Source organism: Peromyscus leucopus, chromosome 14, assembly GCF_004664715.2.
Source record: "Peromyscus leucopus breed LL Stock chromosome 14, UCI_PerLeu_2.1, whole genome shotgun sequence".
NCBI classification, from domain to species: Eukaryota; Metazoa; Chordata; class Mammalia; order Rodentia; family Cricetidae; genus Peromyscus; species Peromyscus leucopus.
The window spans coordinates 5,492,462-5,519,432 of record NC_051075.1 but is presented as its reverse complement, the minus strand read 5'-3'; the positions used below and the strand labels follow the sequence as shown (position 1 = coordinate 5,519,432).

The 26,971-nt window shown below is 44.9% G+C and overlaps 2 protein-coding genes and 1 pseudogene across 3 annotated transcripts in view; 1 reads left to right on the top strand and 2 right to left on the bottom strand.

Annotated features, from left to right (window-relative positions):
• Ankmy2 (ankyrin repeat and MYND domain containing 2) overlaps positions 1 to 23,349 on the bottom strand; it is a 42,326-nt gene extending 18,977 nt beyond the window's left edge. Inside the window, exons 1-4 of one of the 2 annotated variants that reach the window (XR_005092727.1) lie at positions 23,060 to 23,338; positions 16,116 to 16,180; positions 8,954 to 9,092; positions 3,790 to 3,888 (exon numbers count right to left, since the gene is read on the bottom strand). Coding sequence is in view for 1 of the 2 variants with exons in the window: in XM_028878420.2 (XP_028734253.1) it covers positions 3,790 to 3,888; positions 8,954 to 9,092; positions 16,116 to 16,180; positions 23,060 to 23,126 (370 nt within the window). In the remaining variant the exon portion in view is untranslated. Of the gene's footprint in view, positions 1 to 3,789; positions 3,889 to 8,953; positions 9,093 to 16,115; positions 16,181 to 23,059 lie in introns of both variants that reach the window. The other variant, XM_028878420.2, reaches the window with a different exon arrangement.
• On the bottom strand, positions 6,225 to 8,641 carry LOC114699381 (annotated as a pseudogene).
• A 308-nt stretch (positions 23,350 to 23,657) lies between the features above and the next one.
• Positions 23,658 to 26,971, top strand: part of Bzw2 (basic leucine zipper and W2 domains 2) — a 59,386-nt gene continuing 56,072 nt past the window's right edge. Inside the window, exon 1 of the mRNA XM_028878421.2 lies at positions 23,658 to 23,809. Coding sequence (XP_028734254.1) covers positions 23,697 to 23,809 — 113 coding nt within the window. The 5' untranslated portion in view covers positions 23,658 to 23,696. The remainder of the gene's footprint in view (positions 23,810 to 26,971) is intronic.

The following is a 26,971-nucleotide window of genomic DNA, read 5'->3' as shown; positions in this document are numbered from 1 at the left end:
ACACACACACACACACACACACACACACACACACACATCATGGCTTCCAGTTTAGTGTTTTGATGGCATTCCTGAGTGGGCGAACGAGTGGGTCTCTGTGTCTGTATCTGTTTTGTCAGCCTCTTCCCATCTGTTTATTTTGTGCTGTTCCAATATTAGTTTTTGTTTTTCTTATTATATTTATTATTATTATCCCCAAGAAGCCTGTTTGTTTTCCAATGAGAGAGAAAGGAGGTTGTCCTGGATGGTTTGGTGGGCCAACTAGACACAAGCTAGAGAATCAGAGAGGAAGGAGCCTCAACTGAGGAAATGCCTCCATGAGATCCAGCTCTAAGGCATTTTCCTAATTCATGATCAGTGGGGAAGGGCTGAGCCCATTCATTGTGGGTTGGATCATTCCTGGGCTGCTGGTCCTGGGTTCTATAAGAAAGCAGGCTGAGCAAGCCAGGGGAAGCAAGCCAGTCAGCAGCACCCCTCCATGGCCTCTGCATCAGCTCCTGCCTCCAGGGTCCTGCCCTGTTTGAGTTCCTTCCTGACTGCCTGCAGTGGGGACCAGTGATGCTGAAGTGTGAGCCTGATAAACCCTTTCCTCCCCAACCTGCTTTTTGGTCGTGATGTTTTGTTGCAGCACTAGAAACCCTGACGAAGACAGGGTGGATCCAGATGGGAGGGGAACTGGGAAGAACTGGGAGAAGTAAAGAGAGGGGAAAGGCTAATCAGGATATATGAAAAAAAAATCTATTTTCAATAAAAGGAAAAATATTAAGGCCAATTATATAGAAAATGTAACTTCAACTGACAAGGTGTGGTATACCTTTCACCTATGGCATTAGTCTAAACAGCTTTAAATGCAGGGAAAATATTTCTGTTGTTTTAGAATGAGGAATGATACAACTGAAGACAATTGTGTTAAGCTAATTAAGCCAATCTCATAAAAGTGAATGCTGTATATTTTCTCTCATTTGTGGTTTTTAGATTTTATATAGATACAAAAAAATCTGCATGTATCTGTCTTATAAATTATGTTTTCTATTGCCTTGATAAAACACTGTCACCAAGAACAACTTGGGGAGCATAGGGTTTATTTCACTCCCATGTCCACAAAACAGTTCACTGAAAGTAAGTACAAGAGGAGCTCAAACACGGCAGGAACCTGGAGGCAGGAGCCGGTGCAGAGGCCATGGAGGGGTGCTGCTGACTGGCTGGCCCAACATGGCTTGCTCAGCCTGCTTTCCTGGAAGAACCCAGCAACACAGGCTCAGGAATGGCTCCACCCCCAACGGGCTGAGTCTACCCACAACACTAATTAAGAAAATGCCCTAAAGGTCTGCCTACAGCCAGATCTTACAGAAGAAATTTCTCAGCTGATGTTCCCTCCCCTTGGATGATTATAGCTTGTGTCACCTGGACGTAACACCAGCCAGAACAGCATGTCTTAGTCACTGTTCTATTGCTGTGAAGAGACACCATGACCAAGTCAATTCTCATGAAAAGAAAGCATTTAACTGAGAGCCTTCTTACAGTTTCAGAGGGTTAGTCCATTGTCATCATGATGGGCAGTATGGTGACAGGCAGGTAGGCATGGTGCTAGAGAAGTAGCTGAGAGCTTCACATCCTGACCCTCAGGCAGCAGGCAGAGACTAACTCTGGGCCTAGTGTGTGGGCTTTTGAAACCCCAAAGCCCACCCCCAGTGACACATCTCCTCCAACAAGCCCACACTTCTTAATCCTCCCCAAAAGTCCAACTGCAAACCACACATTCAAATATATGAGTCTGGGGTGTGTGTGTGGACATTCTCATTCAAACCACCACAGCGTATGTGACCAAAAAATGTCTCTTTGTTCAAATAGAGCAGTACTGTAGTCAATTTGTGTTTTCAAGTTTTGGTAATAATGTAATAATGTTAAGGAAAAAAAAAAAAAAACAGCATTGTATAGATGAGAAGGAAGCGTCTCTTCCATTTCCAGTCCTGTGACCTTGGGGAAAATTACCTTCTATTGAGCTGTTTCATTTATTGTGGTGGACACAATAAAAAGCTGTAAGATTAAACAAAACTGTGGAGATCACATGACTCCCTTCTCCACTGCACACCAGTCAGAAAACTGAGGCCCACAAAAGTGATAACACTTTCCCATAATCTTAATAAGCAACAATCTAAACTAAAATGCCCACTCCAGATCTTCTAGTTCAGTGTTCACACCCTCTGTGCGGACACCCTCCACAGTAGCTTAGATGTGAGCTGTGTGTTCACACTCACTGTGAGGATACCCTCCATGGTGGCTTAGATGTAAGCTGTGTGTTCACACCCACTGTGCGGACACCCTCCACAGTAGCTTAGATGTGAGCTGGGTGTTCACACCCACTGTGTGGACACCCTCCACAGTAGCTTAGATGTGAGCTGGGTGTTCACACCCTCTGTGAGGACACCCTCTACAGTAGCTTAGATGTGAGCTGGGTGTTCACACCCACTATGCTGAGATCCTCCATGGTAGCTTAGATGTGAGCTGTGTGTTCACACCCACTGTGCGGACACCCTCCATGGTAGCTTAGATGTGAGCTGGGGGAGCAGCCAGAACATCTCTGGGACTCAAGCTACCTCTCTGAAGTTGGCACAGGGCTGTAACTTTCTCAAATGTTCCTGAATTACAGTGAGAGTGTGTGTCATTACAAAGCCAACATAAGTAGACTGTCTAGCTTAATAAACGGAAGCAACTACTAATTTCAAGAAAAAAATGACTATACAATTGAATGTAATATATAATTAATGTTGCCCATAATTGACTAATTCCTACTGTATCTCAGCTTAAACATAATTTCTTTCAAAAACCTGTTGGAACAGGGTAGAAAATGCTCCTCTTCAACGTATGTCCACAGAACTCAAATTCTCCCTTACAGGACAACCTCACACCACGTTGGTCCACTGCCAGCTGCCTGAAAACACGAGCAACTTAACTTCTGCTTGCTCACCACCGTAACCAAGGCATCCACAAAGATACTCAACAGGGTGTGAAGAGTAAGACTTGGCTTAGTTACTGGTCATCACAAGGCCACTCATGGTGATCCCACTAAATCAGCTGTTTCTGACTTTGCTTTTCTATCAATGGGCTCTTAACTGCCAGTTCAGAGACCAAAATACCAACGATCAAGTCCTCCCCCACCCTCCACCCCTTCATTATGTCACTTAAGAGGATTTACATGCCAAGGATGAGTGGGCGCATAAAATAAAGGTTTGTAGCTGATGGAGAACTACTTGTTTAGTTCTACACGTGGCGATCTTAAGCTAATCATCTCTATTAGTCCTTAAAACGGCCCTGTGACTGTTCTACAGCGAAGAAGCTGAGAGACAAAAATCTTCAAGTACTTTGCTACAAAATGGTGGAGCCGGAATTTCAACTCAGGTCTGCTGGTTTCACGGGTCATTTCCTAACCAGTGGGTCAAACTCCCTCCACTGGGGAAATAAAGTCCCTTAGTTCAAAGATATGAGTGCAATGAAATATCCCTACTGCTCTGTCTCTCTCAGAGTGGGAATTCCACGTGGCCATTCATTTTCTCCAGAGTCATTAGGGATTTCACTTTGCCAGGTGTGGTGGCGCACGCCTTAAATCCCACACAGCAGAGGCAGGCAGATCTCTGAGTTCAAGGCCCGCTTGGTCTACATAGTGAGTTCCAGGACAACTAGAGCTACATACTGAGACCCTGTCTCAAAAAAACAAACTAAATAAATAAAATAAAATATACATAAAGGAAACCAGGAACAATGCACTGTGAAATTGTGGCAAACACTCACCCACAAAGGCTGCCATCTGAGCGGCTGTTCTGCCCACTGAGTTGACAACGTCTGTCTCTGCGCCTGCCTCCAACATGGCCCACGTGATGTCTTTATTGCCTAGAGTTCCAGGACACAGATCTGTTAACCCTAAGAAATACACAGTTTTGTCTGCTCTCTCTCTCAGGCCCTCTCACTGACATTTAAGTTTCTATCATGTGGACATTTTCAATTTTCCAAAAATATCAATCATAATTACAAAAATACAGTACTACAAAACTACTTCGTCAAACTAATTTCCTGGAAAACCAATTTGGTAATGCAAACATGATACAGAATCGAATACCACTTTTAAAACAGAGCGTGTTTGCTTAATGGTAATGTTTAGTATAAAATCAAAATATACATACAAAATTATCAACAACAAGGAGGGAGAAGTGAACAGAAGCCCTCCTTGAACACCCACTGACTCATTCCCCCTCTCACACCCACAGACTTGGGTGTGTGTGTGTGTGGCATATATGTGGTTTATACGGTATAAACACTGGGGATGTGTATATGGTATATATGTGATATAAACATTGGGGAGGTGTATATGGTATATATGTGTGTGTTATAAACATTGGGAAAATGTATATGGTATATATATAGTATATATGTATAAACATTGGGGAGGTGTATATGGTATATATGAGGTATATATGTATAAACATTGGGGAAGTATATATGGTATATATGTGGTATGTATGTATAAACATTGGGGTGTATATATGATATATATGTGGTATGTATGTATAAACATTGGGAATCTTTCTGCACATTTCTCTGTAAATATCTATAGTTCATTTCCATTATTCAGAATCATTATAGATATCTTGCTAATATTCTCTCCATTGAGTGAGCAGCACTTTTGACTCATTTTTGTGCGATGACCATGCTTGCCTTAGGAACATTTCTTAAAAAATGTGGATGAAGATTACATAGGTTTTAAATATATATTGCTAGGTTGCCACCCAGCAAGGGTAGACCAAATACATTCCACAATCATTGCCAATATAGTAAGTACAAAATGATCATATGTGCTCCAATTTTGACCTCTTTGATTAATGCTGAGAGCATTTTAAATATTATCGGCTGGCTCTATTTCTTTTGTTCTCTGTCCAGTTGTCTTTTACAGTATTTGTCTTTCTCTAGTTGATTTATAAGAACTTCTTATAGATAGCAATGAGACCATTATAGATACTCAAAAATTATTTTTCTTCATTTTTATTTGTATTTTAACTCTATCTATGGAATATCTCATTTACAGCAATGTTAAAATTCTATGTAATTAAATCACTGATGTCCCCTTTGTTTATAAAGTTGTTTTTTTTTTTTGTTTTTTTTTTTTTCTGAGACAGGGTTTCTCTGTATAGCTTTGTGCCTTTCCTGGATCTCACTCTGTAGACCAGGCTGGCCTTGAACTCACAAAGATCCACCCACCTCTGCCTCCCGAGTGCTGGGATTAAAGGCGTGCACCACCACCGCCCGGCCTGTTTATAAAGTTTTATTTGTTGTTATTTATTATTTATTTATGTATGTTTGTGCCTGTATGTCTTTACTGTACATGTGTACAGGCACCCATGGAAGCCAAAGGCGTTTGATACCCTGGAACTGGAGTTACAGGCAGTTGTGAACCACCTGATGTGGGCACCAGGAACTGAACCTCAGTCCTCTGAAAGAATGGTAGGCATTCTTTTTCTTCTTCTTGAGGGGCAGGAGTTTCAAATGTATTTTAATAAGGTGATACTGCATTACTGCTCTGTATCTCGAAAAAATTTCAAGGTATTTGAAATGTGAAGGTATCAGGAACAAATCAAACCCAGCACACCAATAAAAAATGACAGCGTAACTACAGAAGATAGGAAAGGCTAAGCGCCACCGTTAGACCTTCACACAGCAGCCCTGTGCCCAAGATTGCTCAGCCCGTCACGAAAAGCTGTGAACAGCAGCCTCACAGACACAAACGGGCATTCCTTCTTGGGTAGTCTGCACCCAAGAAAAAGATGGAGGCAAGCCAACACAAGATGTTTTAAAGATATACTAACACCTCTAAAAGAAACTGTCTTCCTTAGGACATGGAAGGGTTGTATATGAGATACAACACATCCATGTGTGTTAAGCTCTGTGGACCTTTTTCTGAATTCTCACCTGGGAGTGAATGAAGGAACTGGACTAGGTCAGTGGAGGATGTTTAGGTTTATGATAGATATGACAGTGTCTCTGGGATTGAGGGAATAAAGATGAAAAGTAATTAAAACATGATAGACAAAGTAAGAAAGAAAGAAAGGAAAAAAGAAAGAAAGAAAGAAAGAAAGAAAGGAAAAAAGAAAGAAAGAAAGAAAGAAAGAAAGAAAGAAAGAAAGAAAGAAAGAAAGAAAGAAAGAAAGAAAGAAAGAAAGAAAAAGGGAGGGAGGGAGGGAGGAAGGAAATGATCAAGACTGCTGGGGCTGTGAGTCCAGTTTGCTGTGGTTCTCCACACTCTCAACAAGCAACACACCTTGACTGACAAAGCAATATACTACAGACTTTGATTCATTAAATACCACCCCTCCCTTGCCCTCTGCTTCCAAGCGTACTCCCAAGAGTAGTAGAGGTGGGGAAGACTTATCTATTGGTTAGAATCCCTAACACTTTTCCAGAGTGGAATTCTGGATCGGGAAACAAGACACTGCAGCTTTATGTAGTATGGGCAGCCTCTGTTTGGAGCAAATTCAGCTCCAGGAGCTGGACGGTTGCAAGCAGGAGGAGTTCCACTAATTGCTCCAATTCCTTCCATTGTAGCAGCTTGGCCAGAACATTTAGACCATTGGTGGTGGGGTCAATGCCAGGGTTCATATTGGCAGGTTCTGGAGGAGCTGGGATACAGCCGGCACCGGAGCAGGGAAACGGTGCCTCTATTGTTTGTGCCCATGGCATCTCCCGTAGCCATTTGGCCCATCCACATCTCTTGTTCTCTTCATCAGGGAAGGTTCCCTTGAATCCTTCCTGCTGGTGCTCCGTTATTTCTCCTTGCTGCTGCATTTCTTTTTCACGGAGTCTGCGCTGTTCCTTCTGCCTGAGCTCTAGCTGCTTTGTTACGGCTCTAGCTCTCGGTCACTCAGCTCCTCAGTTCTCGGAAGCTCTTCTTGAAGCCTCATGAAATCCTGCCTCATAACCTGGTGCTTATGGCATGCTGTCTTCATCTCTAGCTTCTCACGAGCCTCCCTGATGTTGAGGTCCACTGGATCCTGCTGCTGCTTCTCATCTCACTAGTGCCTTCCAGTGCATGGCATACTCAAACTCCAAGGACCCAGGCCGTGCAAAGCACGGGTGGCTGCTTCAGTTCTGGGTGAAACGGCTGGAGTTTTTATGACCAGCTTCTCTGGAAGCCCCTCTTCATCATGTCCATTGGCTCCCCTGTCACAGTCCGAGGAAATGTGGTTAGCAAGAAGGAGCCTTCACCGCATCTGTCCAGAGTTTCCGAGCAGCTGACTTCCTGAGAACTCATCAATGCCTTTCCCTGAGGGCCTTCCTCGGTCATCCACAGTGACCACAGCCCTCCACCTGGCCGAACAGAAAAGGCTTCTTCCCGCGGTTCCTTAGACACGTCCTGAGGAAGGCTGTAGACACTCAGTGGGTAAGGGCACACCCGGCTGCTGTCCTCCACCGAGAGACAAATTGTCCGGGGTCACTTTGCCAATCTCCACTAGGGTCGTGTTTCCAAGCGGGTAAAGCCAAAGCCTTTGTCCTTATGAATGAAAACTTTGCCTGCTTTCCCATAATTCTCAGAAAGTTTTATTTCCTCCTCAGTGATGTCAGGGGAAGACTGTCAACAAAGAGATGACTTACACAGGGTGGAGGTCTCTCTTGGTCAGTAGTCAAGCCTTCATTCTGGCTGTGTGTGTGTGTGTTGTGTGTGTGTGTATGTGCTGCTGCTGCTGCTGCTGGTTGATGATGCATCCTTGGAGTATGGTTCGCTTCTCCAAGTTAAAAGTTTTCTTGTTCTGATTTTCACACCCCTCTGTCCAGTCCTCTAGTCCCTGATGTCTGTATTATTTATGGATTCTTTATTGTATACACAACTTAGAAATGCTTCTGTGCCTCATGATTATATGCATGTGTGTGTGTATGTGTATGTGTGTGCCTTTGAAATCAGAGCTTATTATATTATATCTCTATTTTCTTAAAGACTTACAACCATCTGGCATGATGTCACACATCTTTAACCCCAGCTCTCAGGAGGTACAGGCAGGTGGTTCTCTAGGAGTACCAGGCCAGCCAAGTCTATAGAATGAGATCCTGTCTCAAAACAGGATCAGCAACAAAAGTGTGTGTGTGTGTGTGTGTGTGTGTGTGTGTGTGTGTGTGTGTGTGTTGGGGCGGGGGGAGGACCTCAATCATGTAAACCCTATTTTATTTTAACTGATACTTTTCAATTATTTTATTCAGGAAATGGGTCTGTAAACATGCAAGTCTGTTTCCACGTGGATGATCCCTCTAGGCAACTGGGCAGCACTGTCCTAGCAACTGTTTGACAAAAGACCAAAGCAATGTTTGGATTTCATTAACACGTGAAGACTTAGACTCAAAGGAGCAAGATAGAAAGAAGAGGTGTATAGGGAAGCACTGGATTTTACGTCACTAAAATGTGACTTGAAGTGGGCTGGCCAGATGGTCAAGTGGGTAAGAGTGCTCCCTGCCAAGGCTGAGGCCTGGCATGCAGTTCCCACAACCCACATGCTGAGAGGAGGGGACTAACTTCTGCAAGTCCTTCTCGGACCTGCAGACCTGTGCCATGAACCACAACAAAGACAAGAAACAGATCACTAACTCGGTCACTTGTTTCAGGCATTATACCTTTTTATTTTGGTTTTTTCAAGACAGGGTTTCTCTGTGTAGCCCTGGCTGTCCTGGAACTCACTCTGTAGACTAGGCTGGCCTCGAACTCAGAGATTCACCTGCTTCTGTGTCCTGAGTGCTGGGATTAAAGGTGTGCATTACTACCCGGCTGCATTATAGTTTTTTCACAAGTCAATTCTCACCACTCTTTTCTATTAAACTTCTAAAAATGACTAAAGTAAAACATGCATTACATTTAAAACACATGCCCATTTAGACTGTAAAGGTCAAGAACACTGATAGAAGAGTAAGACTGAATCTTTACCGGAGAGCGCAGCGAACATGAGGGCTGTGTACCCGTGCTCATGCTGATGGCAGTTGACGTCAGCTCCGTGACGCAGAAGTAACTTGCACATATCAAGTTTTCCTTTGTATGCTGCGTGCATTAAAGGAGTCATTCCATTCTTTAAACAGAAGGGAAAATACATTGATTACGCACATTTCCATTTTCATAACTCATGAACACACACATAAACTAATAAAATCATCTTTAAAACCTAGAAAGCATATTCATTTCCTCTCTTAGATCTTACCTCAACTTCTGAGAGGAAAAAACACATTTTTTTTTTAAATAGATTAACAAGCAGAAAAGACATGTTCAACCTCACACACTATCAGACAAGAAGAGCAAGGGTCAGAGCCCAGACCACCTCAGGTCCTCATCTCCCCACACTCTTAGTTCTTAAGACAAAAGTGGCCTCAGGTCCTCATCTCCTCACACTCTTGGTTCTTAAGACACCAATGAACACAAAAAAACTGAAGGCAGGAGGCTGAGGCATGAAGACCACAGGTTCAAGGCCTGCCTGAGACTCTATCTCAAAATAAAAAGTTAAAAACGGGTTTGGAATGTAGCTTAATGGTAAAGTACTTGCTTAACATGTGCAAGGCCCTAGGTTCAACCTTAGCACCAAACCAAACAAAAGACAAAAAATTCTGAAATACACAGAACATTTATCAAAAGGAAAGCTGAACAGATTCTGGCATATTCATAATAGGTCATTCTAAAGCTATTCAGTAAGTGCATTTGGAGACAGCGAGATGCTCAGGGGGTAGGCATGCTTGCCAGCAAGCCTGGCTACCTGAGTTTGAGCAGCAGGACCCACTGGTAGGAGAGAACCAACTTCAAAAAGCTGTTCTTTGAGCACATGTGGCCCCACACATACAAACTCACACATAATATAAACAAATAAAGATGAAGATTTAAAAAAAAAATTTAGAGGGGATAGAGAGATGGCTCAGAGGTTAATACTGTTTGCTGCTCTTCCAGAGGCTCTGAGTACAGTTCCTAGCGCTCATATCAGACAGTCCAAAACTGCCTGTGATTCTAGATCCAGGATCAGATACTCTTTCCTGGCCTACACACACACACACACACACACACACACACACACACACACACACACAAACACACACACACACACTAAATAGATGATAGATAGATAGATAGATAGATAGATAATAAATAAATAAAATAATAAATAAATTAGAAAAAAATCATCTCTGTGTAGTGAATTGGGAATTCTCTGACTACTGGCAATGAGAAAAAGCAGGCATGGGATATATTTACTGCTGTGACATTGTTTCTTTTTTTGTTGTTTTTGTTTTTGTTTTGTTTTGTTTTCCAAGACAGGGTTTCTCTGTGCAGTTTTGGTGCCTGTCCTGGAGCTCACTCTGTAGACCAGGCTGGCCTTGAACTCACAGAGATCCGCCTGGCTCTGCCTCCTGAGTGCTGGGATTAAAGGCGTGTGCCACCACCGCCCAGTAAAGATTTGTTTATTTATTATGTACACAGTGTTCTGTCTGCACACCAGAAGCGGGCGCCACACCAGAAGAGGGCGCCAGATCTCATTACAGATGGTTGTGAGCCACCATGTGGTTGCTTGGAATTGAACTCAGGACCTCTGGAAGAGCAGCCAGTGCTCTTAACCACTGAGCCATCTCTCCAGCCTCCCACCCTGTGACATTGTATCTTAAAACAATAATCTCCAAATCACACTAGGATTTGATTACATATGATTGCAAACATTGAGGAGTGGCTGGCAATATTTAAACTAGACTGAACTGCTTGGTCTCCATCTGTCTGTGTTGACCTAATGAAGTATCATGTAATGTAATAATATTACAGCACACACATGGTTCTGTTAAATCTCATAGATGACCCTTCCATGTCCTAAGGAAGACATTTTCTCTTAGAGGTATTAGTATATCTTTTAAAATTCATGTGTTGGCTTGCCTCCATCTTTTTCTTGGGTGCAGACTACCCAAGAAGGAATGCCCGTTTGTGTCTGTGAGGCTGCTGTTCACAGCTTTTCGTGACGGGCTGAGCAATCTTGGGCACAGGGCTGCTGTGGGAAGGTCTAACGGTGGCGCTTAGCCTTTCCTATCTTCTGTAGTTACGCTGTCATTTTTTATTGGTGTGCTGGGTTTGATTTGTCCTTTAACTTTCAATTTGAAATTTATAATGAATAATATATATAATTCCACAGCTTTTTTAGTAACATTGCTCCAAAAGTATAATTTAAAACAAAATTTAAAGATTAAACAAAGTTTCAAGATTTAGTAAATTTATTTTATCATAAAGAATTTTCTTTCAACTGGGCATAATGATGCCTTTAATCCAGCAAAGGCAGAGGCAGAGGCAGAGGCAGAGGCAGAGGCAGAGGCAGAGGCAGAGGCAGAGGCAGAGGCAGAGAGGCAGAGAAGCCTTGATATAAGCTCCAGGCCAGCCAGAACTATGTAGTGAGACTCTGTCTCAAAAAATAAAAGGGAAAAAATATTTCTTTTTGTTAATGAAATTATAATACGATCTTATGAGGTGTGTGGTTTCAATTTAGGAATAAGATGAGTACTAATACAGTTCAGCTCCTGATCATAAATATTCTGGCCCTAAACAGTTCATTTGTTGTTCTGAACGTCCATTCTTGAGATGTCCTTAAACAAACTATTATCTCTGTGGGTAACTTCGGCTTTTCATCAGTTCTGCAGGAGATTCTTGTCTTTCCTTCAGCAGGAAAGGTTCTGAGGGGCCCCCTTCCCTCCTGTGTCCCCTTACATTTTCGTCTCTCTACCTTGCCTTACACCCACCCTCTTAGAGGGAGACCAACAACAGAATTGGGGGCTGGGTCCTCTCAGGTTACTCAATGGGGGTGATCAACACTTCTTGGGACTGCAAACAGGAAAACAGGGAGACTATACAATATTAAGACGTCTTAAGTGTGTATTCATACAGAAACGGATGCTGGGAATGGATGTACTTCAGTGAAGAGGGATGGACTGTATGATCATTATCATCTGAACGAGGCAGAGATGGATGGAGAGCACAGGTGCGAGCCCCGGGGAGTGCTGGGACCTATGCATGAAGAGGACAGCATGTAGGCTGCAGGAGGGGAGGGCATGGCATTAAAAAAGGCCACCTGGTGCTTGGTGTAGGTGTAGCTCAGTGGCACAGTGAAGAGTCGTCCTGGGCTTCACTTCTACCACCAAATAACAGCAACGCCGGGAACATACGTACACACGTGTGTGGATGTGAGTATAGGCTATGAAAGTGGACAAGGTGAGGAAAGGTCCCCACAAAAGGGAACCACTGAGGAAGAGTGAGTGTGATAAAACATGTGATGGGAAAGCGAAAAACAGAAAACTGGGAGGGGAAGGGGGGCTGGGTGGGGGAAGGGAAGGGGAGAGTGGGGTGGGGAGGGGAAGGGGAGAGTGGGTGGGGAGAGGAAGGGGAGAGTGGGGTGGGGGAGAGGAAGGGGGAGAGGAAGGGAGAGTGGGGTGGGGAGGGGAAGGGAGAGAGTGGGGTGGGGGAGAAGAAGCAGGAGGAGGGGGAAAGGCTGGGATCAACAAAACAAATGATATTTCAGAATGTCAGGCAGAAACTGAGTGTTTCATATGCTAATTGAACAAACACATAACAACTTTTTCTTAAGAGACAGATCATGCAGATTTCAACCTTTCCTGTTCTTTCAGAACGGGTTTGCAGGCAGCCTTCCTGGAATCCTCCCCAGAGTGTTCACCTGCAGAGAATATCACTGAAACTCTAGGACGGCCTTGCCTTTAAAGCAGAACCTCTCCATACAATGTGAGAACCTGCAAACCTCAAAGGTCTTCTGTTGCCGTCTGTCTGTGCTGTTCTTACGTCCTGACGGCTAGAACTCCCGCCTCCCTTGGTCCCATTACTTCTCATTTTAAAATGAATGCTATCTCCCTCTTTCTACGTCTTTATCCTCTTGTTCTTTCTCTTTTAGCCACCTCAGCAAGATTAGATTTTAGGGCCAAAAACTAAGAAAGCTTCCTTCCAAAAGCACAGAGTTCTGATTATGTCACTCACTTTGAGGTGTCTGGGCCAGCTGTCTGTCAAGTCCACATGTAATGTGGGCTCCCCCCATATCATTACTCCAGGCTATCAGAATCTGGGAAAAGTTAGACTAGTTTTTGAAAGATCTGGATATCATTCCTACTTTCTTTTCTTAATTCCATTTTGCATTACTCAACCAATGCAAAGGGAGAAATTCCCAATGCAATGACTACTAAGTATTATGTTGGTTGTAGTGCTACATTTTATGGTGTGATTTCAATGGGCCAAGAAAAAAAAACTGAAGGAATACTAACACACTTCTTTGTTCTGAGATAAAGGCTTTTCCATCAGCCTTTCTAGTCTGTCAGTGTTTAAAAAAAATATCAAGGAGACAAATAACTCAAATCAAAAGTTAATCTGCTAAAAGAAAACATTCCCATATTCAAAACAAAATTCCCAAGTCAAATTGAAAATGCTATTTTCCAGTTATCGATGTGAGGTGACGTAGTGCTCTGGAGAAGCCAGTGCTGAGCACCCATCTCTCTACCTCAGCGGTAGTGACAGGTGTCCAGACTGAGTCCCCAAACGGGCAGGAAGCAACGTCCCACTGTGCTTCCAAAGCATCACCCAAGTGGTAGTGACGTCACAGGGACTACCCACACGTTTTCTGGTACTTTTTAAAAAAATCTTTGGAGCCCTGTCTGTTTGGATCCTTTGCTTATCCTCCCCTGCCCCCAACCCCCACACCCGGGTTATAAATTCTTTTGTTTTAAGTTAGTAGTTCTTACTATACTCTTGCTATATATCCCTCCTCAGATATGATTTATAAATCTTTTCTCCACTTCTATGGGTTATGATTGTGTGAGAACCAAAGTTACATTTTAAGTTTTAATTACCATGCCTAAGAGATCCAAGAAACAAAAATATCTCTGATCTGCAGGTCTCTTGCCCAAGGACAGACAGTTCCTGAAGTGCTGGAGGCTATTGTTTACGGGAGATAACAAACCACATGTTTTCACTCCCCTGAACAAGTTTATTTGACCCATCTGCATGGGATGTGCTTGATCACATGTGGGCGGAAGGTTGATAGGCAGGAAATATGTCAGGATATATGTGGAGGCCCACAAAGGTTTCCTAGTGAGACCTGAGCTTGCTCTACCCAGCAGGACTGCATTGGAGAATTGCTTGACTACATGTGGTTGCCAGGTGATTGGAAGGGTCTGCACTTGGCTGTTCTAGGGGGCGGTCTTTTGCTCCACCCCTTGGCATTCCTATAAAAAGCCCTTTAGAAGAGACAGGAGGAGCCGGTGGATAAGGATCCAGGCCCTCCTGAGGCTATCCTGTGTTTCTATCTGTCTCTCTCCCCTCTATCCTTCTATCTAATATCTCTTATCCCTCTCTCCCCAAGAGTACCATGTTGTAAAATGTGGGAGCTGGTGGTGTCCCAGCTGGGCCCTTGCCCCTAACTGGATGTAGGCTGGAAGTACATCAGCATGTATGCTTGTCCCTGATTGGATCTGATGGGAAATGCAGTGAATTATTATGCAATTTCCTTCTTAAGCTGCTGCAAACCGTGACCTGGGGCCATTTCCCAGGAACCTGGGTGTGGACCTGACCAGAGCCCAGGCACATGTCCAGCATTTAATTAAAGCTTGCTTCAAATTTGGTTTTAAACTGTGGTAGTGGTCTTATTCTCAATCAGTGGGGTTAACAATTGCATGCCTTGAAACACAAAAGCTTTCACCCTCAGAGATTTCCAGTTAATCTATTTTCTATTTTGTAGCTGATACCTTATCTCATCTCACATTTCTTTTTTGTTTTCATTTTTCCTAAGCTATTTTTATATTTCTTTCTGTATATTTTACTCATATAATTTCATGATCTGAAATCTTAGACTACCACAAAGATTGAAAATATGATAATACCTGCAAAATGGCTTCTGTTCATTGCTTTACCCACCACAAAGGCTTTCAATAAATACCATATTTTGATAAATGTATTTCTAGTTCCACACATTTCTACTTTATTTATGAATCTAAGAATTATTGAATTAAAAAACATTCCAAGATAGGCATTTCATTAGTTTGATTATTTTTTTTTATTTTCAAATCTAACACATTGCATTTGGTAAACTTGTTTAATGTTATTGAAATTCATTTTTTAAAATATAATGTATATAATCTATTAGCATATAAAAGCTCATGTTCCCATATTTTGTAAAAAGTGATAAAGGCTGGTTGTGGTGGTACAGTTGGCCTTTAATCCCATGACTTGGGAGGCAGAGGCAGGTGGATCTCTGTGAATTAGAGGCCAGCCTGGTCCACAGAGCTAGTTCCAGGCCAGTCAGTGCTGCATAGTGAGACCCAATCTCAAAAAAAAAAAAAAAAAGAGAGAGAGAGAGATTGTTTGGCAACAGGTGTGATTACAAACACCTCTAATTGCATAACCGTTCCAGAGCTTGGGAAACTGAGGCAGTAGGACAAGAGTTGAAAGGGTGGTCTGGGACACACAGTATTAAGACCCATCTCAAAAACAACACAATAACACAAGAAGAAGAACAAGGTGAAGAGGGGAGGGAGAAGGGAAAGAGAAAGGGGTTGTAATTTGGGCTTAAATTGTACTTATTTGATTGCTTGTAAAATCAGTCATGTTTTCTTTGTCTCTTATCTTTTTAAGTAATATAACTTGAGCACACAAATGATACAAAACAACTTCTATTGAAAGACTTTGCATTACCCATTTTGGCGTGTGTGTGTGTGTGTGTGTGTGTGTGTGTGTGTGTGTGTGTGTGCGCGCGCGCGCGCGCGCGCAGATGTGTTTGCCCATGTGGAAGCTAGAAGTTGATGTCAAGTGTCTTACTCTATTGCTTTCCACCTTATTCTGTACACAGTGTCTCACGGACCCCGGACTCACTGTTTTGGCTAGCCTGGCGGCTGGCCAGTGAGTGCCAGGCATCCTGTTTCTGCCACCCTGTCCCCACGCCAGTGCTGAGCTGACAGGTGTGTCCTGCCATGCCTGATTTTCACATGGGTGCTGGCCATCTGAACTCAGATCCTCACTAACCCACTGAGTCATGTTCCCAATGCCTATGGCATTCATCTTCTCAGGAAATAAAATGCTGTATTAATTTTACCTCATCCAAACAGTTGACGTGAACATTCTTACTAGATAACAGTGTTCCAGCTTCTTGGACAGTACCTTTAAAAAAAAAAAAAAGGTGGTGAAACATGAGCGGAAGGTCTAATGGGAGGGCAGTAAACTTTAAAGGGCTGTCTGGAAAACTAAGGTTAGTCAAGCTGGGTACCAAGACATAAAGCACTCAGCCATGTACTATTTGCTTCAAAATCATTTCTCCAAAGAAACAGTTTAATACAAACTAACATAGTTCCATCTTGGTTTTACTTTCATTGACCTTAAATTATATTACCTTGGCCCCATTTTCCTCTTGACAGTCAGACTGTAGCCACTCCTAAAGACAATCCAATCCAAATCACCACCCAAAAATGACAGTCTCACCCGTGTAACACTTAGAATTCAAGATACGGTCGGTATTGTATCATCTGTCAGCACCAGGTCTTGTGAATGATGGCATGTTTTTAAAAGAATGCTTGGTTTGGAAACTGCTAGGTAAGACATGGTTTCAAAGTCTGCTACTGTGGAAAGTGCTCTCTGGTGAGTATTCAGTCCCCCGTGCTGTAAAGGATTGCATTAAAATTGAAAAAGTCAGTCCTCTGCAAATTTGGAAACCAGCTGTAACTGGGTCAGAAGGACCAGGTTTTTCCAGTTTTGTGTGCCGCATGGCAGAAGGCGGTTGCAGAGGAGAGCGTCAATAGTCCCGCCACTAGTCCACGACAGCCACGTGGTCTGCCAAATAATTTCTTGGCTCGACTGGAAGAGAACAATGAAATTGAGTGTCCTCGGCGTGTGAGGATGAGCTATGCCTCCCCTCTAAAAGGAAATCAAAGACAGGAGCACCCCAGCCGAGTAAGAGGAAAGCGGGGTACAGAGTGAACACCAGCATGCTTCTTTTCCACGATGTGATTTGTAGACAAGTCCCCTGAGGGCTCCTCCCCAGTGCAGGAGAAGCAGTGATGCCACTGGGTGTGATGGGAAAATGTCAACAGAATGATCTACATGACCCTGGAGTGTGATCGCCACTATTTCTGTAAATACTGTGTTTTTGTTGTTGCTGGATTTTTTTTTTCTGGCGCTGAACTCCCCGAGAGGGCAGTTGGTATCATTGGCTGAGTGGCTAAGGATAAGGAGAAATTTGCTGCAGTACATGCCAGCTCACCTAATTGGTGACCTCTAGGCACATAACAGACCCTATCTCAAAGAAGGTAGACAACCCATTTACTCTTGGGGAAGATGCTTCAGTTGACTTACATGCTCCACTGAGAACTCAGCAAGTCGTTTTCTTTCTGGCCAGATGTTTATGGAGAAAAAGAGTACTACAGGGATCGTGAGCATCTCAAGCTTGCCACATGGTAAGGACAGCATGGTTCTCATTAGAGAACAGGCCTCTAATTCTACAAAACGTTTGCCCAGTAGTCAACAGCCTAAAAAGATACTAGGCATGCTGTAAAGTATAGGGCAGGGATATTTTCTCCTGCTAAACTCTCACCCAGTAGTCTCAAGACTTTATCTATGAAACCAGAGACTCCCTATACCTCTGCCAACACACACACACACACACACACACACACACACACACACACACACACACACACACCAGTTCTCCAGCAAACATCAATGAGATGTCTTCCTCAGGTCTGATAACTCACATGATTCAGGGAAACATTAAACTCACATGTTCCTGTTAATTGTAAAAGGTAGAGAGATCAATGGTTCTCCCCTCTGGGTATCAATTCCTTGGGGGCCAAATGATCCCTTCACAGGCATTGCATATCAGATATCCAGTGTATCAGATATTTATATTACAACTCATAACAGCAGCAAAATTACAGTTATGAAGTAGCAACGAAAATAATTTTATGGTTGAGGGTCAACACAATTAAAAGGCTGCAGCATTAGAAAGGCTGAGAACTACTGGTCTAGAAGAATAAGGCATGGTATACAGGAGGAAGCATAGAACCTTCTTTGGGCAGCCCATCTTCCAGCAATCTGAACATTTTCTCAACCTGGTATTTCAGAAATATTTTGAGGCTTTGATGCATAGATATGATCAATAATTAGCTCAGTCTCCAGCCCCTCTCCCCTTCCTGGAAGTTGATGAGAGCAAGGTGAAGCTGAAACTTCCAAGCTTGTAATGGTGGCTTGGTCCTTCCCATGACCAGCCCATGCTGTAGAACTACCTAGGAGCCCACCGGACAGCGACTAATAAATAGAGGCATGCCTGTCACCTAGGAGGTGCCAAGAGATATTAGAATAAAAGATGTACCCAACACCCCTGATGCTTAGAGGTAGGGAGTGATTTAAGAGCTGTGTGCCAGGAAACAAGGGCAGAGAACAAATCCATATTATATCCTACCGATGCAGACACATACGTACATGCATACATACATACATACATACATACATACATACATACAGATTTATGCAATCTCTTACATCAGCTTTTTGAGATGCAGGGAGCTGGATGAAAAAAAATCTGGAGTTTGAGCTTCTTCAGAATGAAAATAGAAGAGAACTACCCCAAGGGGAAATATATATATAATATGACTTTTAATGTGGTGTTCGAAATCTAATGACACCAACAGCAAACTTCAGAACCAGCCAAATATCACAGAGGTGGGAAGCATGTGGCTCACACAGGAGTCACACTTCTGCTTATTCCTAACCCTCATAGGAGACTCTCAAATGGTATTTTGCCATTGAGTTTTTAAAAAGCTGTTTTATGCAGGGAAAGAAGTGTGTCCTATCTAATTTAACAAACACAGTAGGGGGGGCAACCCTGAGATAAGTACCTGGATTGGACAGGATTGATCAACCTTCACTGCAGACAAAAATGGGTGGGACCAGACTAATGAAAGCCAGTGGTGATTTGCTCCTTCGGAGAGTTGATGTTCAAACCAAAGGAAACAGAACCCAGCTGCCTTCATCAGAGGGGGACTGATCAGTCTTATCTAGATAAGCCAGCACTGGCCGGCAAGTGACGCTAGAAGTGGGTTCTCATTGTCACCACCTGCTACCACCTGTGACATTTTCAGAGCTACGGTGAAACTAAACAAAGCAGACCAAGCCCTAACTTTCTAATAACAAACAAAAATCCTGGAGAATACTGAGGAAGACTCGGGGTTCACCTTAATGTGGACACACTGGAAACCTTCAGCGCACTTTACATGGCCTTTAATTTTTAATTTTATGTGTATGCGTTTTGTTGTCCGTGTGCACATCTGTGCACCACATGCCTTCCTGTGCCCACAGAGGCCAGAGGAAAGCATCAGGTCCAATGGAGCTGGAGTTAGAGATGACTGTGAGCCACTGTGTGGTTGCTGGTAATGGAACCTGGGTCATCTGGAAGAGCAGCCAGCGTTGTTAACCGCTAAGGCGCCCACATGCTCTTCTTGTTTTACCTTCAGAGCAATTATCATGAGGTCCTAGTAGACATACGTGGGGCAAGAGCTGTACCACATGGCTGTGCTTTAGGTGTGTGTAGATTTGAATAACTAGCAGGTGTCAAAAGATATATTTTGAAAAAATATTTAGCTAGGCAGTGGTAGCACATGTCTTTAATCCCAGCACTAGGGAGGCAGAAACAGGCATATCTCTGAGTTTGAGGCCAGCCTGGTCTACAGAATGAGTTCCAGGACAGCCAGGGCTACACAGAGAAACCCTGTCTCAAAGAAAAAAAAAATTATGTGTAAAGCATTTGCCTTCATGGATGCATGTGTACCACAAATCTGCCTGGTGTCTATTGGAGGCCAGAAGATGGCCCTAGATCCCCTAGACCTGGAGTTACAGATGCTTGTGAGCCAAATGGAAACAGAACCCAGGTCTACCAGAGTAATAAGTGCTCTTAACCATTGAGCCACCATCCCAGACCCCCAAAATGGGTGTCTTACAGCATCTATATCCAATTAAACATTTAAAGTATGATTTGAGTTTGTGGCTGCTTTAATGTTTATATATAAGTAAAATTACGTAAAGCTATTCCAAGCATCTTAACTATATGATGTGTGCAGAGGGTGTGTGCACATGCCACAGCACATATGCAGAGGTCAGAGGACAGCCATGGAGACTGTTCATGTTCCATCTTTACGTGGGTCCCAGGGATCACACTCCAGTTGTCTAGTCTGCTCAGAAAGGACCTTACCCACTAAGGCATTGTGTGACACATAAGTGCCTTAACTTCAAAAGGAAAACATATAGATATAAATTGCTATCATCAGATGTAAAGTTATAAAAATGTTTATAAGCAGACAACTGGAAGCTGGAAAGATAGCCCATTAGTTAAGAGCACACAACTGCTCTTGCAGAAGGCTGGAGTTCAGTTCCCAGGAACCGCAGCATCCACATCTGGTGGTTGACAACCACCTGTAACTCACTCCAGCTCCTGAGGATCTGATACCATCAGCACAATCACACATACACATAAAATGTTTTTAAAAAAATCAAGAAACTTCTACTATATCTACTATAACACGTGCTTTGAAAACAGTAGATTTCTGCAAAGTTTCTAAAAGTTCTCCCTCAGCACTTTCTGTCTCTATGAAGGGGAAATATTTACCAAACCCATGGGCAGCAGAGTGTGTTTAACGTTACCTGTACCGACTCACTTTATCCTTACAACAATGCCATGAGGTAGGGGCCATCATACCCACAGAACCTGACACGTGCGGAAGTCTACACTACCAGGGAACCACGGTGGCAGTGCTGGGAACTAGCTGGCATGGTGTCCTACTTAGCTTCCCATTGCTGTGATAAAACATCGTGACCAAAAGCAACACAGGGAGGGAGGGACACTCCATCATGAAGGAAGTCATCTGGGCGGGAAGTCAAGCAGGGCAGGAACCTGGAGGCCGGAGCTGATGCAGAAGCCATGAAGGAGTGCTGCTGACTGGCTTATTCCCCAGGGCTCAGCCTGCTTTCTCACAGCACCCAGGACCAACTGCCTTTCAAAGGTGGCACTGGCTGCAATGGGCTGGGCCCTCCCATGTCAATCATTAAGAAATGCTGGCACAGACTTGTAACCTGTTGGAGATATTTTCTCAGTGAAGTTCCTCTTCCTAGACGAGTCTAGCATGTATGAAATTGACAAAACAAAAACTAACCCAGACACATAATTAGTGACAATTCCATGATGCTTCCTGCTACAATTCAGAGAAAACACAACAAAACACAAACCTTTAGTTCTTCTAGATTAAATGTATAAATATATGCCATGTGCTCAGAATGGCATTCAATGGGGGCTTATCTTCTCCCATCTCCCAGTATTTTTTTAAAAAGCAATAATGGCTCTAAAACCTTGACATGACAAGAATGCAGCCCAAACTAAGTTTACCTTGGTTCTTCACTCATTGGCCTGGGGAAATTAAACCAATGAACACCAGCATCCGTGTACTCACAAACCTTGAGCATGAGATGGCCCAAGAAATACAAGTGATACGCACACTACTCCTGTTCCATACAACCTTTCGAATAAACCCTTGCACACCTCTGAATATATCCAAGAACTTACACCTCCCCTTCAGACCATGTTTTCTCCGCCTGCTTGCTCTTTTCACTTTCAAGTGAACTTGTGATAGCTTTGGCCTATTTAAATCAGAATTACCATCCCAGGTGGATTATGTGTTCTCTCCTCTCTTAGTTTTGGTGGGTACAGTACAGTACCTGGCATGTAGTTGGGGCTCCTGTTCACTAAACTAAATCCCAGACCTACCGAAGGCAGGGAGAAACCCAGAGAGCACAGAAAGCCAGAAGTCATTGAGAGCCATGCAGTTCACAAGACAAAAATCCAACCCGGAGCTCTGGGATTTCCAGCAAATATCAAGTGCCCTGAGCATCTAGTCATGACTGATGTAGAAGTGAGATCTAGTGACCTGTTGAGTTCAAACACAATAGTTTTCTCTTTTCATACTATTTCGACTCACAGGCATTCCTTCTTAGAAAGAATGCATTTGCCTTCCTATCTGTGGCTCTAGATAGAAATTGACTGCATACAAGACTGTAAACCCAGGAGCCCCAATGTTACAATGCCCAGCTTCTCTGCCATTCGAGGGCATATGTTTAATTCTTGAACTTAAAGCATCCACATTAGTCATGCCTGCAGGCTCCTCATTCTCATCAAAGTGACAGTGCCTGTGGTCACGCTGATGTCACCTGCCAGGTAACGGGATTCAGCTGGGAAGTCCACTCAGACTAGTGTGGAAAACAAGGCTTCTGGTTGGCCTAGATGGCTTCCTTCCTACAAGCTGCACGGCGTAGGCGCGACTCGAACCCACGAAGTGGAAGGGAAAGCACTGAGAAGCACAACAAGATCTCAGACGTATAATACCAGACCAAAGACAGCAGTGAGCGTCCCGCCCATCTCCTGGCCTTCGTGCGGGTTCCTGCGCCGGCCTGGGCAGGGAAGCCAGTCACAGAGACCCTGGATGCAGAAAGCTCAAGGCGGCACATTCAGACCGAGTTCTGTGCCCTTATAAAGAACACTTCTCGCTGAGAGCTCCCTCCACCCCCAGCAGGGGCGGAGATCCGCAAGGGATCCAGATCCTTCGGCCTCCGGAAGTCAAAAGGGCCCTTTAGACACCAGCCTGAGAGCCTAGAACTACCAGGCCACTGTGGTCTTGACTGACTGCGGTCAAAACATCCGAGGAGCTGGCAAGCCTGCACACGCGGAGGCAAGCGCCCCAGGGCCGCGCGTTACAGTCTCAGAGGGGTAGTGGCAGTCGGTCGATTTCCAAAAAGCTGATTTAGAGGTCTAAGCCTCGATCTGATCACGCCAACGCTTTTAATGTCCCATCTCCCCGCCCCTGCAATCGGTCCCCAAGCAGAGACAGAAAGGCTTTTTCCGGATCGCAAGTTGCCCAAGGTCCCCCGGGCCCGAAGCGCGCCCCTAGGCTCCTCCATGCCCTGCGACCAGGTGCACAGCGCCCGGGTACCAGCCCTGCACCGTACCTTTCCCGATCATTTCCAGCAGCTCCTTTTCTTCCTGGGTCAGCTCGCCTTTCTTTATGTGACCCATCGTTCCCGCCAGCTTGAAGCTTATTCTATGTCTTTGGTCAGGTTTTTAAAAACGAGAGACGTGTGTGCGTCGTGGAAGTCCGCCACAGCCAGGGAACTCGAGGCCGGGGCAGCAGCCCAGCGCAGGGGCGCTCGCCAGGGTCCTACGGCTGGGGGCTGGCGGGTGCGGCGAGCTCGGGCGAGCCGGGCAGGCGCTCTCCGCAAGGACCGCCCCCGCGCCTCATTGGCCCGGTCGGAAGGAGGAGCTGCAAGCGCAGCAAGAGACTCCAATTGGAGCCGCTCACGAGGTCCAAACCAAAAGGAGAAATCCGGAGGGGGGGTTCTATATATCTTCTAAGCTCCCTACCCCTATGATCACCGATTACGAGCTACAGCGACACAGGGTTCCTTGCGCTCTACACAAACCACTTCTCTGCCTGGCAGTGGCTTCTGTGGGGATGCGCAGTGGCATCGGGATGCCGCCAGACACGCTGCACCGCCCCTGGAGTGGCGTGCGTTCGGGCGAGGGGCGGGGCCGGGGCGGGGCCGGGGCGGGAGGCGGAGCTAAGCCGGGTTCCGTGTGTCTGTGTCAATGTGTCTGTCCTTCACTCCTCCATTGTCTGCCTCAGCCGCTGCCGCCGCTACCGCTCTGCAGGTTCCGCCGCAGCCACCGGTCCCGCGCGTCGTCGCTCCCTCCTTGGACAGGTAAGAGGTGCCCAGGTGGGGCGGCGGGAGCCTGAGGGTCGAGGGCGCCGGGGCCGCCTCCGGGCCAGCGGCTCCCACCGGGGCTGGAGCCTGGAGGAAGCATGTGCCTCCCGGGGCGGCTGCCTTCCTCTCGGCAGAGAAGCCCCCGCGCCGCGCCATCATCTCCGCACATACCGTGTGCCCGTGCCCCACGAGGAAGACCCCGACCTCGCTTACGTGTGGCCGCCCCAGGAGCCCCGGGGACCGCGGGCGAGCCGCGAGCTGGCCACGCGGTGGAAGTGGCGGGTGCACATGGTCTCGTGCGTGGCGATCCCCGGGGAGGCCCGCGCCAACGAGGTGAGCTTGTGATGGGGAGAGGCTCGGAGAAGGTAATTTTCTCTTTGCCAACCTCGTCCTCCCCACCATTTGTCATCTCTTGGCCTCTGGAAGCCATACAACACCGACCTGTGGTGTTTGCTAAGGATATTTAGAAGCAAATCACGCTTGCATTCATACTTCGTTGGGGTGTGGGCTATCTTTGCTCTGAGAGAGTTGCTTGCCTTTGTAACTCACGTTTGGCGATTTATGGAACTAGGGAGGGGAGGGTGGAGAGGGCGGGGATTACATTGGTGTTGCTGTCTATATATAGCCTTAGATTAGCTTCTTAATCCAGCCTTCATTCAACTGTGATGTGGAGCCTGGAGCTTCCACGGTAGGTAGACAAGGGGTGAATAAAGTGTGTGCCTTTCTGTGGCACAGATGCAAGACATGCTTGCTAAAATATGCAGTCATTCCCCCAAGGTGCATATCTGTAGCGTTTTACAGCGTCAAGCACAGCTTCTTCAGAAATGACTGTTTAGTTTTCCTGTTTCTCTACAGACTAGTATTGATGTCTTGCTCAAGACCCAACTGTGCTAGGGAGAAATACTTGAATAAATAATTGTGTGGGTGGTTTTTATTAAGCATCCCCAGGACCACGCTTTCTTTCCACAGTACCATATATAAAGTCCACCTTCATTATTCTGGAAGCATATACTCACACTTAAGAAATCTAGGGATGCTAATCACGATTTCTTGCCTTTAACCAAAATCTTTTCTAAACTCCAGCTGCCTGTCTACTCCCCAACCCCCACAGACACATAAATCTTCAGTTTGGGGGAGGGAAGAGCAGATTCTCCCATGAAAATGGCTGGTGATTATTCATCTCAATGTACAACAAAGAAACTTTTGTTTGATGATGCTTTAAAGACGATGTAGCTGCTCAAACAAGCAGGAGGCTTCTGAGAGTGCCCGCTGCTTATGTTGACCACACAGCAATTAGTGTGCCAAAGGAGCCCACGAGGCTGAGGAAATGCCTGAGAGTAACCCCACCATGTGACTTCACATCGTATCAGCAGATGCATAGACAGGATTGGGCACTTAACTGCCAGTATTTCCATCCCTTGTGCCAAATCTGGGCCATGGTTACTTGAAGGTCACACCTGTTTGTCTCACTGGGGTTGTCTCTTCCTCGAGGATAGCGACATAGGATGTGCTTTCCTGGTGGGAGTTTAGTCTTCTGAATGCGTGGCTTTAATTTAGATTTGATGATAGTTAAGGACAAAGAAAAACATCCACCTAGAAGTGCAGATAAATCCTGTGTTCAGTTTGAATTTTGGAAACAAATACCTAATGGCGAATGTTCAGAGGGGTTTCAGTAATAGTACTGTACAATATAAGTATTTAATGTCAAAATAAGATTAATTGTCGGGCGGTGGTGGCGCACGCCTTTAATCCCAGCACTCGGGAGGCAGAGGCAGGCGGATCTCTGTGAATTCCAGGCCAGCCTGGTCTACAGAGTGAGTTCCAGGAAAGGCGCAAAGCTACACAGAGAAACCCTGTCTCAAAAAACAAAACAAAACAAAACAAACAAAAAAAAGGAATACATTTCAATAAACTCATTAATTAGTCTTTTTTTTTTTTTTTGGTTTTCCGAGTCTGGGTTTCTCTGTGTAGCTTTGCGCCTTTCCTGGAACTCACTTGGTAGCCCAGGCTGGCCTCGAACTCACAGAGATCCGCCTGCCTCTGCCTCCCGAGTGCTGGGATTAAAGGCGTGTGTCACCACCGCCCGGTTGAAATGTATTCTTATCAAAGAGGTCTACTGATAATGAATAACTAACTATTCACTATGACTACTTAATCTGCTCCAGATATTCTGCTAGATGCTATACCATCGGCCAGGAACTAGCCTGTGCTATCTCCATTTATGAAAATAGGAGCAGAAGGTAAAGGAGGTTAGTTTGACCACAGCCCCACAGTTAGGAAGTATGGAATCTGCTATGTAGAGTCTTTGTGATCTGTCTATAAAATCCTTTTGCAGGATCTCTAATCCCAGCCCTCAGGAGGCAGAGGCAGGCGGATCTTTCTACATAACTAGTTCCAGGCCAGCCAGGGTTACATAGTAAGACCCTGTCTCAAAGATTAAAAAATAAAATAAATGAAAACATAGCCAAACTGAATGAAAAAAAGAAATGAGAAGGAAGGGCATGACTGTCCCCAGGTATGGTGGAGGAGAAAGTTTATTGTACATAAAAGGGAGAGCAGAGGCAGGGGCATCTGGGAGAGTCGGAGTGGACCCGACCCTGAGCCACGGGAGGGGAGGGGAGAGAGGGGAACCAGGTGCGGCAGCCAGGAGAGCAACAGGTAAAGAAGTGGCTGGTGACCAAAAGGGCTGGATCATGTAGGGCAGAGTCGGGGTAGAGGGCAGGCGTGCCAGCCATGCCCTGGAACAGGTAGGGACTGAGGGATGCTGGGAGAACCTGGCGGCCAGGTCCGCTCTGCTATGTTCAGTAGGTACCGGAGCCATTGCCCATCTACTCCAGCTCTTCTCGGTGTGCTTGGGGGTAAGTGGGGAAGCACCCATCCTCTGGCTGCCTGTTTTGTATGACAGTTAGGAGATCCAGCATCCCATAGGTTCAGTTCTCCTTCCTGAGACATGTTCATCGTGTATGTGTCTATTCCAGTTTTTTTCTTTAAAAAAAAAAAAGGAAGCATATTAACACACTATTACATAATTATATATGTATATGTGTGTATATATATATATATATATATATATATATATATATATATATAGTGTGTGTGTGTGAGAGATAGTCTCCTGTTTCTGTCTTCACCACCCCCACCCCATCCCACTCCCCAGAG